General features: G+C 45.1%; 1 protein-coding gene across 2 annotated transcripts in view; it reads left to right on the top strand.

Moving 5' to 3' along the window:
- DYRK1A (dual specificity tyrosine phosphorylation regulated kinase 1A) overlaps positions 1-18119 on the top strand; it is a 73917-nt gene that overhangs the window by 14349 nt on the left and 41449 nt on the right. For both annotated transcript variants that reach the window (XM_038129894.1, XM_038129884.1), the window contains exon 2: positions 10647-10725. In XM_038129894.1, coding sequence (XP_037985822.1) covers positions 10716-10725 — 10 coding nt within the window. In that variant the 5' untranslated portion in view covers positions 10647-10715. The remainder of the gene's footprint in view (positions 1-10646; positions 10726-18119) is intronic.

The following is an 18119-nucleotide window of genomic DNA, read 5'->3' as shown; positions in this document are numbered from 1 at the left end:
TGGCACTTCTGAAGCCAAATTTCTCTTTTCCCTGAGTTGCTTTGGGTTGACTGTCCATGAAATATTTCAGACAAAAATGTCTGAGCAAAAAAGGGCAAGTTCCAGGCCTTGGCTGCTGGATCAGAGAATCCCAGAATCATCTGGAAAATGGTTGGGAAAGCCCTCCCAACCCTTGGAGTCCCCGCTGTGCCTGATCCCCACTTTGTCCCCAGCCCAGAGCACTGAGTGCCACCTCCAGGGATGGGCACTCCAAACCTCCCTGGGCAGCCCCTGGAATGTCAGAGCACACTCAGGACCCTCTTTTTGAGCTGTTTCACAGCATGGGAACAGGAGCAGCACTGTATCAAAAGTTCCCTTTTCCCAGCAGTCTTTCCTAAGGAGCACAGCTCATCATTCCATGGAATGCACCAGCTCAGTATCATTAGAACAAGAGTAAAGAAAAGATCTGCTGGAAAAGTGGAAAAGTGGCTTTGTTTTGGAGTCTTTCCATCCATCCCAAGCTATTCTTGGGAGTGTGAACCTCAGTGGGACACTAAAGGTTTTCTTGCTTTTTTTTTTATTTCCTGGATACCTTGGACTTGGTGATCCTGAGTGCTCTTTGGAGGGTTATAAGGTCAGGATTTAAAAGCCTTTTTTTTTCTTTTTTTCTAATTTGTCCTCATTTCCTTCCTGCAACCTGCCTTATTAAAACCATTTTAGGAATTGTTATCAAGGAAAAAAAAAATGCTACAGGAAACCAAACTTCTCTGGTAAGGCCCTTACCAACTGCTGATGCTGGCAGAGATACTGGTATTTAATAAAAATTATATAGTCTTACTGTGACCTAAATACTTAAAAGGATGAGTTTGTCAAAGATTTAGTGCAGTGTCTACTTCTTGAACAAATGAGAAGCGTCCTGGAGAGCATCAGACTGATCAGTGTCAGCTCCACCTTGGGGTGCTGGAATTGGTGAAGTTCCCATAAACTTGTCCCAGAGGTTCAACTTTTTCTCTTGAACTCATAAGAGTCAGACCAAACGAACGTGAGAGAGCTCTGCTAGAGGGACTTTTCCTGGCCTTTTATGCCACTGAGGGATAAAAGTCTCTTAGACTTCTATTAGACAGAGCCCAGCTGCCATCAGGGAATAATCCAAAGTGAATTCCATGCTTCTCCATAGTGCCTGTCCTCCAAAAGAGATTCAAGCCAGTGTTATCCCAAATTTACAGACTGAGCTTGAGCTGCGCGTCCAGGACCTGTCAACCCAGGACTGAGTCACCTCCAAGCTCTTGTTCGATTCCCGAAGCTCAGAAAATCATTGTTTTCTGTATTAATAAGCAGGAGATAATCAACTTCTGGGGGTGCTTGGCAGTCACTTCACTTGAAAGAGTCATGGCTTTTTGGTCATTGAAGGCTTCATAAACGATGAGTTCTTTTTGGATGGATAAAGGCTTGATGAGGAATTCTTGGTGGAAATTCTAAGGAATTTGGGTACATATCAGATTATAATTAGCACATTCTGATCTTATTTTTTTAACATTAAAGACAATGGCTTTATGTAGGAGAACAAAAATTCTGGAGTCTCCAGTGAGCTACCAGTAACTGTGTTTTTGGAGGTGAATCTTTGATAAAATCTCTATTCAGTGTGATAATAAATGTACCCAGTAAAGCTTTTGCTGCTTGATCTGCACCCAGTGTCTGCAGTGGCTTTTCTTCCTTGCATCCACGTGCTGTTATCACTTGGATAGGATGCCTGAATTATTCTCATGGATTAGAACACCACTTAAAAAGGAGGAATTTGCAGCTTATTACCTCCCCCTGCCTGTATGTCAGTATACCTTGGGATATACCAAGATTTGTTTGAATATTTTGCTTAACAGCAGGGATGGATGGAGGCTGAAAAGATAATGCAACAAGACCTTGGAATTGTGAGTCTGAAAAAGGTGTTTCGACTCCATCCCCAGATGATGTGAGAATTTCCTGAAGTTCCTTAGTTTATCTCTTCCTTCACTGAGAGTTTTCTAGGTCAGCGCTTCCTGAACCGGGGAATAAGGCCATGGCAAATGCGCTGCAGATGGGACATAAACCCATCCTGAATGATGGCAAGTTAACAAATATCATCCCAGGGATGATTCATATTTAGGGAGAAACGTTTGGAGCTGATCAGGGTGTGTGTTCTGAGAAATGGAAGGGCTTGGAGTGAACAATGTGAGGAAAATGTGGGAGCTTTATTTATTCATGTCTTTCATGTAGAGTGAATCTCCCCCTCTGCTCTCGTGAGATCCCACCTGGAATGCTGCTTCCAGCTCTGGAGACCCCAACATCAGGGTGGGGAGCTGCTGGAGAGAGCCCAGAGGAAGGACATAAAGATGGTCCCAGCCCTTCTGCTCTGGGGACAGGCTGGGGGGAGCTGGGGCTGGAGAAGAGAAGGCTCCAGGGAGAGCTCAGAGCCCCTCCAGAGCCTCAAGGGGCTCCAGGAGAGCTGGGGAAGGGACTAGGGACAAGGCCTGGAGGGACAGGACACAGGGAATGGCTCCCAGTGCCAGAGGGCAGGGCTGGATGGGATCTTGGGAATGAGGAATTGTTCCCTGGCAGGGTGGGCAGGGGCTGGGATGGAATTGCCAGAGCAGCTGTGGCTGCCCCTGGATCCCTGGCAGTGCCCAAGGCCAGGTTGGACACTGGGGCTGGGAGCAGCCTGGGACAGTGGAAGGTGTCCCTGCCCATGGCAGGGGTGGCACTGGGTGACTTTCAGGTCCCTTCCAAGGCTGGGATTGTCAGTCAGGTTCCGTGTGGAGCTGTGCAGAGTCAGCAGGGCAGTGACCAAACTGCAGCCCTGGGCTTTCAGCACTGCAGCCCTGACTCACAGCAGGGTAGTGCCAGGTGTGGCACAGGGAGGGCTCTGGCAACGCAGCAGCCACATCAGCATCATCTTTGCTGATGGGAGACTTCGGCCTAAAAATAATTATTTTAATGAAATAATTCTGTTTATTCTCATGGAGTTGAATGGAGCTGATTTTTGTGGAGCCTGAACCTGGCTACTGTCAGTTTTCAGAGCTGATGAACTTCACAGGAACTGCTGTTTGAAAGTGTATCGAACAAGGATTTTAAACCTGGTGCTTCTATCCTGACATGTCTGGAGAAAGGTGGGGCTTGGTGTGGTGTTTTCCAAACAAAAAGAGCTGGAAGAACAGTTTGAGAGGACCCAGCTATGTCTGTCCAGTCTAAATCTGAATAATGAAAGGCAAAGTTTTGGCATTGCAGTTGTCTGTGGGCGCTGCCAGAGATGCAGCATTTAAACAGCAGTTTCTGTTGTGTTTGAAAAGGTCCAAAAGTCCTTAAAAATGCCCACAAACGTGTACATGGCTAAAAAAAGCCACTAACCCAAAAATCTTACAAATTAGCACCATTTCTGTACAGAGCCAGCCAGCACTTACACCTTGGTGTGATTGGTTTTGTGTGTTTGGGGATTTAATTGTGGGTTTTGTTTGGGTTTTTTTTTTTTTTTAATTTGGGAGACTAAATCTGTACCTATCTCCATGTATTAAAATATTTTGGAAACTTTTAAGATTAAAGGTACAGCTGTACCAAGGCAACAAACATTGTTCTGCTTGAAATAAGTAACTTCAAATCTTTGAGAGCAGCACCAGAACTGTCTTGTGCCAAAATGGAGCTGGAGAAATTTTATTTCATTTAAATATGGGACAGCAGCTGCACGGAATCTTAATAAATATATAAAATATTTCTGTTTGTTGTGGTCTGAGTTAAGTTGGTTTTGATTTTTCCAGCTCTGGTCCTGGATGAAAAAGTTCAGATGGCTGCACCTGAGTCCCCTCCCTTGCCAGGTCTCTGAGAAACAGAGCCCAGTTTGTAAATAAAGAATACAAAAAAAATGAGAGGAGTAGCACTGACCACTGAATTGGAAGAACAATCAGCTGTAGTAATATCAAGGTTGCAGTAAAAATCTGTAAATTGAGTGGTTTGGCCACATTCTGTGGAAATTTGAGGCAGCTTTAGGTGTTCCTGTGATTCTTCTTCCTTTGTGGCTCAGAAATTCAGGGAGAAGTAGGAAGGTTGTGCTCCCTTGAGACTTCTGGGTCTGAAGTTCTGAAGTGATGAATGCAATTCTGTAGCAGGGCATGTTTGGCTTTGCATTTCTCAAGTTCTTTTCCCAACCACAAGGAACAGAAACAGTTTTTGTACATGAAATTATTGGCCTTGTTGAGGACATCGGTAGGAAAAAAAATACCTGCAGAAGAAAAAATCTCAGCTCTGCAAAAAATTTCATATTCTCTGGATAAACTAATTTACAGCCTTCATGTACGTTCCACTTTGGAACATGACTTTATTCCCATGCTCCTGATATTGCAGGGGATGGGCAATTCCAGCTGTAGCATCTTTGCCTTTTGTTTGGTGGAGGGAGGGGAATGCAAATCCAGTGGTTTGACTTTTGTCTGGCACTATTAAGTGGGTGGAAAAAAGAGCCACTCCCCCCTCTAATTGGAGGTTCCTTATAAGGTCAGTGGACTGGAAATATTTGAAGTTTGTGCTTCTAAAATTAATTTTTTTTTTTTTTAGTCAGTGAGTAAGTAAAGCATCAGATGCAAATTATCTAAAAAATCTCAAGTATTTCAACCTTTGTTGTGGGGTTTTTCTTCCCCTCCTCTCCCCCCTTCACTGTGTCGGTTTAATTCTTCCTGAAACCACAGGCTTTATTCTGGGGTTCACATGAATTAATGAATATTTAAAAAAACAAATCCTGACTTCTCTGGCTGGATGGGTCAGTTATAAATTTAACATTTCAGTTCCTTCAAACACCTGGGAAGCAGCTCATATTTAGAAGTGATGCATTTCCTAAATAGGCTGTAAAAATCTTGTATTACAGAAAAATGGGTGTGTTATAAATCAGGTATTTCAGAGACTCAAACTGCGCTCTAAATCTGCCCGGGTTAATCCCGGTGTGACACCACTGCTCTGTGGGTGATAAAATCACACTCGGTTGTGTTTTGGGTGCATTTGAGGGTATTTTGACACCACCACTCCACATCTACATCTCAGCTCAGAGCGCTGAACTGGGGTCAATAATTGTGGATTTCTCCTGCTCCCCATTCCCCCAGTGCGGTTTGTGAGTGCCCCTGTCCCGCTGCAGCTGCAGCAGTGGAAGGACAGAGGCTGCTGCTGCTGGAGAGAAATCCCAGCTCTGCTGCAACTGCACTTGTGCCGTGCCAGCTCTGGAATTGGGTGAGAATTGGGTGATTTCAGCGAAGCTGCTCCCACCAGCTTTCACACCTCACCGCTGGCTTCTGGCATCACATGGTGTAAATGCAGCGTGAGAGTGAAAGCAGTCATTCACAGCATCTTCCTTTCGGAGCAACCAGTGCTTTTGGAGCTCTGAAAATCGTTTGCAGCGCACAAAAAATCGTGGTTGGGTGTGTTTGGGTTGAGCTGTGCTTGGTTCGGGAGCATCTCACAAGTCCTGGTGTGGAAACTCCCAGTGCACGTTGCTGCTCCTCAGGAGGATGAGGGGTGTGCTGGGCAAGTCTGCTATCAACTCGGTTTTGCTCGTTGTTGACTTTTCCCCGGTGATGTAGGAAAATGCTCAATTCCCAAATTTTAAATGTTCTCTTTCCACGTTTAAGAGGAGAAGCTTGCACCCCCTGTGTGAGGGTGAGCTGCCATCAGAATGTGACTCTGCTCATGGCTCTGCAGAATACCCACAGTCACCTGAAGAGAGGTACTTGAATTTTACTGAATTATGAATTTTAAAACCTAGAGATGATGAGGTGTAAAACCTTTGTCCAGAGCAGCTGGGGCTGCCCCTGGATCCCTGGAAGTGTCCCGGGCCAGGCTGGACATCGGGGCTTGGAGCAGCCTGGGACAGTGGAAGGTGTCCCTGCCATGGCAGGGGTGGCCCTGGATGATTTTTGAGATCCCTTCCCACCCAAACCATTCCATGATTCCCTGATTGTGTAGTCCTAAAGTAGTTGCTGTTTCAGTAAAAACATGCAGCTAAAAAGTCTTCCAGAATCCCATAGAATTTAAAGGTGGAGACGGGGATCTGGGACTTCTTTAGGAACAGGACAGATGTGATGCTGATCACAAATTAATTTATCTGTGGGGTACACAGGAACCTGCAAGTGCCCAGAAAGGAAGGGATATATTGGACTTTTATGCTGGAATCATAATCTACTTTTAATTTTCTGCTGTGATTTTGCAGGTGAACCTGAGTTGTTATACCAAGCAGAACTCGGTACAGCTTGGCCATTTTTTTTCCCTTTTCATTCTCATGAATTATTCCTTAGATAGATCATCACCTATGTTGGTCACAAGAGCAGCAGTGAATTTGGGTGTGTTCAGCTTCCAGATGAATGTTAATTTGGACATTAAACACATGGGATTTCCCTGGTAACAAAGCACCGCTGCATGTGCTGGGTGCTGGCAGAACAATGATTCTGAAATTCCTCAGCTTTGTCCCTCTGGGAAGCTGTCAGTCACTGAGCACTCTGGCAGATTTATTAATCTAATTCCAATTGGATTGATTGTACTTCACATTTCACTGTGCAGTGTTTGAAACAAAACACCAAATCTGTGTCTTTGAGGAATCTTTTGCTCAGTTTGTCTTACACCAGACCTCATCACTGGTTGCCTCTGCATAGTTCAGATGTCTAAATCCATTCTATTCCAGTATGTTAATAACCCCAATTTCATGGTGGGTACTTCAGGATAATTTTCCTAGTAAATAAATTAAAAAACTTGGTTTCTAAGTAAGTATTTATATTTTATGTTGCTAGCAACAGGCCTGCCTGTGTTCACCGAAGGTCAGTGACCTGAATTATGTTCAGCTCTGCCAGCAGTGTGTGTAGTCATGAGAAATGCAGGGGTTTCTCTGTATTCCACCAGTATGACTTTAAAAATTACAAAATAATATTTTCACAGAGGAAACACTTGAATGTGGCTTTGCAAAAAGATTCCATATTGAATCTTACAATACAGCAACCCTGAATAAGGAAAGTAAGTCCCTCTATGAAGGGTTTTAATTAGTAAAATGTAAAAAGTAAACCCCTCCCCAGCAGACTTCTCTTCTAATTAAATTTTCATGTTAATAATGGTTTTTGCACTTTAACTTTTAGGGGTTTAGAAATCTGATTGCTCTGAACCCACCTTTGATCTGCACTGAACCTATTGATGTGTGCTGGGTATTGAGTTTTGCAGGAAGGGCTGGATGCTCCTAAGGAATACAGGGAATAAAACTTTAATTCTCCAAGAGGCCAGCAGGGAAAGCAGGCCTGGGATGTGAGGGCAAGTCAGAGACGTGAGGAAGTTTTGTTATTCAGTTTACCCATGTCCATGATGCTGTGGATGTTACCTGGAATGGGATGTGCTCAGCATCCTCGGGGTGTCTGACTGAGCCTGGTGTGACTCCGGGATTGCTCAGGGGCAGGGAGTGCCTCTGCTTGGGGGATCCCATTCCCTGGCTCTGAGGAGATCCACCAGGAGAACGGGAAACAAAAGCACGAGGTAAAGTTTTTGTGCAGATGTTTTCTAAGAATTGTTCTCTTTGTTAAAGTAAAAGACTTCAGTTTTTATTCTTCTCTTTGCTCTAGCACTTTCAGTAATTTGCTTTTTAACACCTTTCCTGTCATCTGTTCCTTCCTCTCCTCCTTTATTTCTGTTCTGTACTGGTAAGGAGATCAAACTGGGTTCCTGAAGCCCAGTAAATGTTATTACTGAGGGGATTCTTCTAGTAATGATCTTACAGGCTGTGTGATGAGTAGGATTTGCTCTTGCCTCCTCTTATCATCAATTTATTATCTAAACCGGGAAGCCTTTGTGCAGGCTGTCTAAAAGGCCTTTTGCTTTAAGAACTTGGCCATGCAGGCACAGCTGAGGACGCTGAGTTAAGGGGCCGCCCCGGTGCAATTTGGTTATATCTGTTGTAAAAACCCCTAAAATTGTTACGCTTTTATTGTTGTGTGACACTGTTACTGTCGCAGGGGCTCACCGGCTTTGGGCTCTGCTAAGATTTCAAACCCCTCCTTGGAAAACAGGGCTCCACCTGCTTTTCCACTCTGGATTTCTCCAGTTCTCCAGGGTGGGCTGATGGAGAGCTGCAAGGAGCCCGAGGCTGGGGTATCCTGGTTCCTGGAGGATCCGTGTTCCTGGTCAGCTCTGAAATGCACAAGTGTGTTGCTTCCTGTTAATAGCCTGTTAATGACTTTCTCACATCAGCAGCTCTTCCTTAGTGCTGGTACCTCTTCAAGTGTCTTTTAAAAGTTCTGATATAACTCAGGGCTCAGTGTTTACCTCTGCAGCTGCTGGGAGCTGAGCATTCCCGCTCTGGAATGGGCAGGAGGCAGTGGTTGAACACTCCAGGATATTTTGGCTGAAAATTGCCCAAACTCTGGTGATAGTTTGGACTAAGCTGGGCCAGGATTGAAACTGGCCTTGCACTGGTGGCACTGGGAGGGGGTCAAGCAGTGCTTGAGCTGCAGGGGGGTAAAGACAAGAGTCCTTCAGTCCTTGAGCTGCTGCTGCTGGCAAAGGCTTCCTGTAATCCTGCTGTAAACCCAGAGGTGCTGCAGGTAAAGGGAAAAAAGGATATTGGCCAGAGAGAGATTTCAGAGCTGGGACTGAGGCTCTGCAGCCTCTGGCACCTGTGTGGGATGGACAGACCTGGTGCTCCAGGACTTGGAGCTGCGGGAGAGAGCCCAGAGGAGGCTCCAGGATGAGCAGAGGGCTGGAGCAGCTCTGCTGGCAGCAAAGGCTGGCACAGCTGGCATTGTTCAGCTGCACAGGAGAAGCTTTGGGCTGAGCTCAGGGTGGCCTTGCAGGGCCTGCAGGAGCCCCAGGAAAGCTGGAGAGAGACAATTTCCAGGGGATGAAGGGACAGGACACAGGGAATGGCTCCCAGTGCCAGAGGGCAGGGCTGGGTGGGATCTTGGGAATGAGGAATTGTTCCCTGGCAGGGTGGGCAGGGGCTGGAATTGCCAGAGCAGCTGTGGCTGCCCCTGGATCCCTGGCAGTGCCCAAGGCCAGGCTGGACACTGGGGCTTGGAGCAGCCTGGCACAGTGGGAGGTGTCCCTGCCATGGCAGAGGTGGCACTGGGTGGGCTTTGAGGTCCCTTCCAACCCAAACCATTGTGGGATTCCATTGTTAGTTTGTTTAAAGTTTGCTGTTCTTTCTTGTTTGCTGTTGAGTCCCAGGGCTCTGAGCTGTGGGAGGTGTTCCCTCTGCACCTTTCACTCAAACCAAAGTGATTTAGGCACAAGAGTGCCCAGTGTGTAGGACCTGCTGTGGCCTCAGCAGTGCTCCTGGCAGCTGTGGATGTGGCAGTGCCACCCCAGGGCTCTGTGGAACTGCAGCCATAAAAAGGCTGTGGGTTCAGGATGTGGAATTGCCACTTTTAGGGTTTCCCCTTTTTTGGGGGGCATGACAGCAAAAATTCACCCGCTCCTAAAACACCAACACCACCACTGCCACACCTGCTCCTACACGGATCCAACAAGCAGCTCCTTGTCCTCCTGCCCTGTTCCCTGTGGCGTGTGTGACTCTGGAGTGGCACAGGGACAAGGCCAGCGTGGTGGCAGGAGGGCAGGCAGGGCCCAGGGTGGGCTGTGCAGGCTCTGGGCTCTCATTGTCGGGGGGAAATGGAGCGAACGGCGCCGCTCGCTGCTCACATTGCAGGGGCTGAGAGCATTTTAGGCTGCTCACACTTGCCTGGAGTTACATATTTCAGGAGGTGTTTAAATAATAATAACTCTCCAATTCCAGCTGGTCAGTCATTTGCAGAGTTCTCTAAAAGTCTCAGTAATTCTAAGTGGGTTTGGTGTTTCCATAGGTTGTACAGTACCAATGATTGTTGGAGAACAAGTGAAAAATAAATGCTTGAGAAACACTTTGGCCAGTCTCAGTTGCTGGGTGTTGTGTTTGGGGTTTTAATTTAATTTTTTTTGTTCATAATCCTGCTGTCGTTCTTAATTTCTGCTGGAGTTTTATTAAAAAAAGACAGAAAATATAATAATTATTATAATATATAATATAACACATAACACATAATATATAATCTATAATATATAATAGAATATAAAATATATAATACATCATGTATAATGTGCAATATATAATATATACTATATATTATATAGACAGAAACTCCTGTCTTTATATCTCTTTGTCTACGGAAAATACAATTTTATTTTTCTGAGCATATTTGAATTGTTTGCAGCAAGGTGAACCTAATTTAATGTCATCAGGCTATGAGGAGAAATGAACTTTAACATTTAGGAATTGATATGTATTTATAGTTCTGTATCTCGTAGATTTGGGAAAACCCCACAAGTTCAGTTGAGTTTTAGAAATATTGTACTGACTTTCTGTGAAAATCCAAGCATTTAAGGGCTTGGCAAAGATGGGGAACTGACAATTTTTTGGGATAATATTAATTTTGAGATTTATTCAATGGCCAGTTGAAATTTAATAAATTTTGACACTCAGAAAGTTTTTCTAAAACCAGATATCAATAGAAAATAAGTCTTTGTCGTGCCTGTCTTTGCTTTTCCTGATGGAAAACTTCATTTTCTGTTCGGATTTCCTTGGTTTAGCTCGGGGTTGAACTGAGCAGTTGTGGCTGCAGTTTAAGAAGTTTATTCTTGTTTTTTTTTCCCTTTTTCAGTGTTGTTTGCTGCTGGACTCCCCCTGTCCCCACAACCCCGCAGGATGATATGAGACTTGAAAGAAGACGATGCATACAGGTGATTTATATTATTTATATTTAGAATTTTTACAAAGAGAAATGATGGATGTTCTTGATGTGCTTCTTGTTGCTCTTCTGTTCTCTGTCCCCCCAAAAATGATGTTGTTCCAACTTAGCAGGATATTGAAGAACCTGCAGAATTTGGAAATCTTTCTTTGCCCTTTGAAAACTCTTCTGCAGCTTGGAAAACTCTTCTTCTTCCAGGAAGAAAATGGTTTTCCTGAGTGGAATTATTGTTTCCCAAGTTTTTATGGGAATGCTTCTGAAGGTGATTTTTAGGAAGTTCTCTCATTTTTTGGCTGATCAAAAATCCTGGAAGTGCCAAGTGTATTTGCAGCTTCAGTGGCTGATTTTTACTTTTGCTGGAAATACAGTTCATATTCCAACAGGGAAAACCACAAGCAGTAGAAACAGAAGACAATTGAATTTATCCAAGAGGGTTGCTCTGATTTTTTTTATACCCAAATGCCCTTCTTTCACCCAGATCTTTGGTTTGCTTGTTCAGCTTTAAACCCCAGGAATCCTTAGGGCTGGAAAAAAAAAGCCAGGCAGATTTCCGTGTGCATGCAGCTCATCTCCTGATTGACAGTTTTCAGTTGCATCAGCTGTTGGTGCATAAACAGCTTTGGAGGGTCTGTTTACATGGAGCCTTTGGATTAGGACCAAGATGCTGGAAGTGGAGATTTCATTCCCTGAAAACCAAACATCGCTCATTCCACTCCCATGTTTGTGAGTTGCGTGCTGAAAGCTCAAGTCAAAGCAGGTCTAAAGAATTCTAAAATTAGGTTGGGCAAAGGAGAGGAGAAGGGAAAACTTCTCCAAAGGGATACTTCATTTTCATATTTCATTTTCAATATCTTAATCTAGAGGAGCAGCATTAAAAGTGTCGAAAATTGATGTCCCATCAGATTTGGGGAGCTCTGTGTAGTAGGCAGTGACAGATTAAAATAGAACCTAAATATTGAGAAAATGTTTTGAAAGCTTTAAAAATACTCATCCCACAACTGAAAGGAGAGATAATGTTATGAAATTGTACCTTATGTATGACAGTGTTTGAGAGGATTCAGTTTCACATTGCAATACATTAATCTGATTTTAAACTTCCAATTTAAGCACTTTCAGTTTTGGTCAGAATTTTTGATGGTGTTGAGCTTGTAGAATTATGAGCTTGCAGAATTGAAATGGATAGAAGATTTTGAAATTTAAGTGGTAATTCTGTCTCCTGCAGCCCAAACTCTTTATTTGCAAGTCCCTTGATAAATACAGATGAAAAACCAGGACAAAGACCTTTATGCCTCTGATGTATTGGAAGTTAAAAACCTCAGATTTATTTGCATTTTCTGTTTATTAGGAGAGCCAGGCTTGGTGTGCTGGGCTTCTGAGAATGAACAAGATTTGCAGGCCTTAAAACGAGACCCTGCCCTGTGATAATTTTGTGGTGCAGTGACAGGAGGAGTCATTTGGTGACTGCTGATCTTGGGCTCAAGTTCAAAGTGGCTGGGGAGAGCTCAGGCCTGAAATTGAAAGGTTTTGTGGTTCTTGAGGATGGCTTTCTTGCATTTTCAAAAGGTTTCTCGAGGGTGATTGGTCAGAGGTGCCTGGTAATGTCTAAACTACCTTTGGTTAAAGGGAGGAAGCTTCTCTGTGTTTTATTGGGATTCACTTCATTGTCCTGGAAGCTGCTCTAAAGCCCTACAATTAACCACAGCAGAACTGGGGAAACAATCCCCTAAAGAAAAACATTTTTTCACTTCTACTGTGGAATACTTTAATTTTAGATCACCACTTAGGCTAAAAACACAGAAATGTATTAAGGTCCACTGCTTTATTAAAAAAAAAAAAAAAAAAAGTGAAAATTTGAAGAAATGGGGATATTAAACGCTGTTTTCCAGTTGGAATCACCAGGAAAACAAACTTGCAGCACATTGAACTTCTCTTTTTGCCCTGTATAATATGTGGGACACCCAGCAAAAGGGCACTTTAAGGTGCTGTTTGGAGAAGTGAAAGATTTTCAGTAATTTTATTGATGATCTGGAGCAGGGGATTGAGTGCACCCTCAGTCACTTTGTGGGCAGCACCAGTTTGGGCAGGAGTGTGGATCTGGAGGGTGGGAAGGCTCTGCAGAGGGGTCAGGACAGGATCCATGGGATGAGGCCAGCGGGGTGAGGGTCAGCCAGGCCAAGGGCCAGTCCTGCCCTTGGGTCACAACAACCCCTTGGAGCTCCAGGCTGAGCAGAGGGGCTGGAAAAGGCCCTGGGGGTGCTGGTGGCAGGGGCTGGAGACAAGCCCAGGGGTGCCCAGGGGGGCAAGAGGCCCCTGGCAGCTGGGCTGGATGAGGAATTGTGTGTCCAGCAGGAGCAGGGCAGGGATTGTCCCTCTGGGCTGGCTCTGAGAGGCCCCTCGAGGGCTGGGGCCAGTTCTGCTCCTTCAGGAGAGACCTGGAGGGGCTGGAGCGTGTCCAGGGCAGGGAAGGGAGCTGGGAAGGGGCTGGAGCCCCAGGAGGGGCTGAGGGAGCTGGGAAGGGGCTGAGCCTGGAGCAAAGGAGGCTCAGGGGGGACCTTGTGGCTCTGCACAAGTCCCTGCCAGGAGGGGACAGCCGGGGGGGTCGGGCTGTGCTGCCAGGGAACAGGGACAGGAGCAGAGGGAACGGCCTCAGGCTGGGCCAGGGCAGGCTCAGCTTGGCCAGCAGCAGGAATTTGCCCATGGAAAGGGAGCTCAGGCCTTGGCAGGAGCTGCCCAGGGAGGTGCTGCAGTCACCACACTTGGAAATTCCCAAATACTGTGGATGTGGCACCTGAGTTCATGTCCTGGAGATGGACCAGGCAGAGTTGGGTAATGGCTGGACTTTGATGGTCTTAGAGGTGTTTTCCAGCCTTAGTGATTCTCTGATTCCCTGTTTATTTGTGGATTTTTTAGGATCTGTTCTGCTTTTCCCCAAAACACTGCCATAAGCAAAGCCGGGGTTCAGCTCTTTACAGGAAAAGCCAAGTTTGTGTTTCAGTCATGTTGTGATAACACGGGTAATACCTTAGAACGTGATTACAAAGTGTTTTCAGAATGGGAATTTTTCACTTCTTTGTCCTCTACAAGTCTCTCCAGGACCTTTTGGGAAAGCAAGGAACCAAACACTTCTGGGTGTAGTTAGGCTGGTGGTCAGTCATCCTACACATATTCACTTTTCATGGTGTGGTGGCATCAGATTTGGGATTGTGCTGGGTTCTTACAAGCAGGGATTCATCTTGGTTAAAAGTTGATGTTTCCAGAGTTCCTGCTACCCCTTGTCCTGCTCCTGTGTAACTCAGTGGTTGGTTGTTCTTTTTTTTTTTTTCTCTTTATTTAATGGAGATTTCTTATAAAAATAATTTGGTTTTATAACAGCTTTCTGGTTTTGACTTTTGTAGTTATGCTGGAGCCTAAGGAATATGGATCTAAAAATACTGACTTGTCTGATTTTTAAGCTTTTGAAGAGCTCAAAGCTTCTTTTTGTAACCTTTGTAAGAAAACAGAGTAACATAATGGTTACAGCAAATTGTTCTCTTCAACATGGAATCATCTTGGATGCGCCAGAGATGTTGAGACCCAAGAAAATGTGATAATGGTGTAGTGAAGTTTGATAAGACATTGGAGGTGCTCATATTGCTCTTAATTTTATAAAAAATGGTCATTTTTGGAAAAGAGAAAAAACCAATCCAGTACTTTTCAATAAGGATGCTGCAAGAGCAGTGAAATAGTTCTCACACAGGTACCTGTCCTCCCCCAGCTGCGTTCCTTATTAAAATACAACAAATCCAGAGGAGGATTTCTGGGAAGTTCCTGGACTGGGTTTAGGGTCTGTAAGTGTCCAGGTGTTTATTTTATGGAAGAATACAATAGAAGTGGAGAATTGGGCCATGGCTCTCACATCTCCTATTCCGCATTTTAGTTGCTGATTTCATTGAGCCTGTAGCTATTTTAGAGGATGTTTTTGTACGTCAGTAGCAAAAAAATAAAAAACCAAAAAGAACCCAACCGAGAACCACAAACCAAAGCAGAAAGCCCCTCTGTTGTTGTGCAGTCAGAACAAAGTGTGTCCATGGTGTTTGGAGCTCACCTGTGTTACCTGAACTGGAAGATTTACCAGAAAAATCCAGAAATTCCTGGGCCAGCACCAAGTTATCCCTCCCCTGGATGTTCCTGTGCCAGTGGAGATGCTGGCCCTGAGGTGGCCAGGCGGCCACTGAGATGGTTGCACACCTGGAGGGTCCAGTTGGTGGCAGAAAATCATGTTTGAAAGAGCAAAAAAGGTCCAGGTGCTGATTCCATGCTGGGGCACAGCATGGCTCCCACTGGTTTTGTTTCTGATTCCAGTTGGATTCTGTCTGGCTGGGTCCTTCCAGGGAGTTTGTGGTGGATGTTCAGGTCCTGGCTGAGCAGATCAGCCCAGAAGATCCCACCCAAATCATGGTCTGAGACAGAGTTGGCTCAAGTTTGAAGTTTGAAATACAAGCAGCTGATGAGAGCTTGGATATTCCTGGGATATTATTATTATCATCATCATCATCATCATCATCATCATTATTATTATTATTATTATTATTATTATTATTATTATTATTATTATTATTATTATTATTATTTTGATATTCCTGGGATTAACCCCTGCTTTTCCCTGGATAAATCAGTCCCTTTGCAGCAGGGCTCGGTGCTGGGTTTGGGAGTTTTTGTGCCAAAGCAGCGCTGCTCAGACTGCAAGGGGAAGTTCTGCTTTTCAGAGATGGAGTCATTGACCTCAATGAATGATAACCTTGAAGTCAACAGACTAAATTAATGCTCTACTTTCTGAATTTGAGAGCAGCAATGTGAAAACCTGGACAGCTAAAGTTAGATTCGTGCATCCATATTTAAGAAGTTGCCTATTTAAAAGAAAAGGGTTTTTTTTCCCCCCTCCTCCAGAATGGCTCGGTACCTGTGATATTGAAAATTGAAGTTTTCAGCCTCAGCCCCCATCTAAAAGGAAACAAAAATCCTGTTCCAGGATTTTGACATGGAATTACAGCCTGGTGGAGGATGCTGCTTTCCTTATTCAGGAACAGACCAGAGCATCTCAACCAGAAAATCTTTTGGTGCTGCTGTTCTTATATATAGTTCTAATATTCTGGAAAAGTAATTTCTATTAATTTTGCCTCCCAATACATGTGACCCTCTGTTTAAAACCTGTTGAGATAACTTTCAATGAAGTTTTAAATTATGAGGAGGTTTCTTTATTGCAAGACTGAAATTTATTTCTGTTGCTGATTTCCAAGAGCAAAGAAAAAACAATTGATTTGGAACAAAACCAAATTAAAATTCCGAGCAAAAACTGCAATAATAACTATTAAAAATTATTTCCCATTTCCTGAATGATTGGTCAGTACAATGAGAATGCCTGAGGTCTGTAATGAACATAATGCTGGAAATACAGAGCTTTTTCTGCAGCTTTTAAAGTCAGTGTTCAGGGTGGGAACAAAAAGGAAAGGTTCTCTTGGGCAAGGCAGCAGTGGGATGTGACACTGAGTTTGGAGCTGCCCACGGGGTCTCCGAATTGTGCCTTGTCCCAGGGATTTGGGACACCTTGGCTCAGGGCTGCTGGGAGTGGCCCTGCCTTGTCCATCCCATGTTGTGTCCTGTCCCTGCTGCTCTTGGCAGCTGATGTTCCTGGGCTGGTCCTGCTGGCCCGGCTTGGGAGGGTTTGGAGGAAGTTTGGAGCGAGGCTGGGTGTTGAAGGGAATCTCAGCCCTGTGCTCCAGGGAAGTGCCCTTGGTTCAGATCCACAGGGAGTTCCTTGCTGTGGGCTTGGCAGCAGTTTGGGAGCTTCTGCAGCTTTCCAAGGATCACACCTGCAGTGGAGCTCCTGAAGGACTCCCAGGGCTGCACCAGCAGCACTCCAGGGGCGTTTCATGGAATCCCTGGGACTGGAAAAGCCCTCCCAGCCCATGGAGTCCCAGCTGTGCCTAGTGTCCTCCTTGTCCCCAGCCCACAGCACTGAGTGCCACCTCCAGGGCAGGGATGGGCACTCCAAAGCTCCCTGGGCAGCCCCTGCCAAGGTCTGGTCACCCTTTCTGGAGACACAACACTCAAAATTCCTCATCATTGGACAAGCTGGACTTCAGATGGTACCACTTCAGCTCCTGAGCATATTCTGTGTTCAATCTATGAGCAGGGCAGCAGATGTTTGTAGGAGGCATTCTTCATAAATCGTGGAGCCAGGTGGAAACAACCTCTCCCCCCATCCCTAAAGTTCTGTTCCTTTGGGGTTAGGTTTTAAAATACAGACAGACAGACACCATAGGTTGACTGTCTTAACAGCCAGACCTGAGCATGGTAAAGATTCCATTTATGATACTTCATCAGGCAGGTGGAGGCAAGAACTGGGCAAATATTGCTCCCAAATCCTGCTGAAATTGGACATTCTGACTCGTAAGGTTTGTATTTCTCTTTTTCTGGTCAGGCTGGTGCTCGCTGTCCTGTTCAGTTCATCTTGTGCTGTGTGGTTTTTGATATTTATATCAAACCCTCCGGCAGGCAGTGGTGCCCAGATGTGTTTGCTTGATTCCTGACTGGGATCGGGCTGATCCTGGGATCAGGCTAATGGATTCCCAGCTTTCCAGAGCAACCCAGGATGCGCTCAGCTTGATGACAGAGTTCTTTCCTGGTTATACACAGGGGAGGAAGTTCCTCTCACCAGGTTTTACCAGAGTTTCCATGTCTCAGTGTGCAATCAGCAATCCGTGGATAGCTGGGATATTTCCAGGACACATTTGTCAGCCTTCTGCTGTCACTGGGTGCAGCTCAAACATCATGTGAGCACGTCTGGTTAGACCCTGCTGGATTTAGGAACACAATTCAGCTTGGAAAATGTAAAAGTGGGAATGTTTGACTCTCAGATTTCCGTTGTGATGCCACAGTCTCAAAACCACATTTGTTGATAAGCTGTTAAGGACAGAGATTAGATTAGAGAGCAAGAAACAGAATTTGTTTTTAGCAGTGACACATCAGATTTGAGGTTCTGACCTTGCACTTGTCCTGGGAAGAGCAGGGAATACCCAGCCCATCATGGACGCATCAGCCCAAGGGAAAAGCCTGGTTCTGAGGCTCAGCACTCCCTGACACTCACACCTAACCCCTGGTGACTTCTGGCTGAGTTAAATCCCAAAATACCTTTGGGGACCTAGCTTTGAGTTCATTGCTCACAGAGCCAGCTGTTGAACATCTTTGCTGGACAGGTGGAACAGGGGGCAGCAGTTTTGTTCCAGACTGAGAAAAGAGATTTGTTCTTGATTTCCTCCTTCCCTGTGGGAATCTGTCAGTGCTGGTATTTTCCTAATAAATTGGTTATTGTAAATCCCTTAAAAATCTGGGGATACAAGCAGAGAG

This window comes from Motacilla alba, chromosome 1, assembly GCF_015832195.1.
Source record: "Motacilla alba alba isolate MOTALB_02 chromosome 1, Motacilla_alba_V1.0_pri, whole genome shotgun sequence".
NCBI classification, from domain to species: Eukaryota; Metazoa; Chordata; class Aves; order Passeriformes; family Motacillidae; genus Motacilla; species Motacilla alba.
This window is presented reverse-complemented; position numbering and strand designations above follow the sequence as displayed.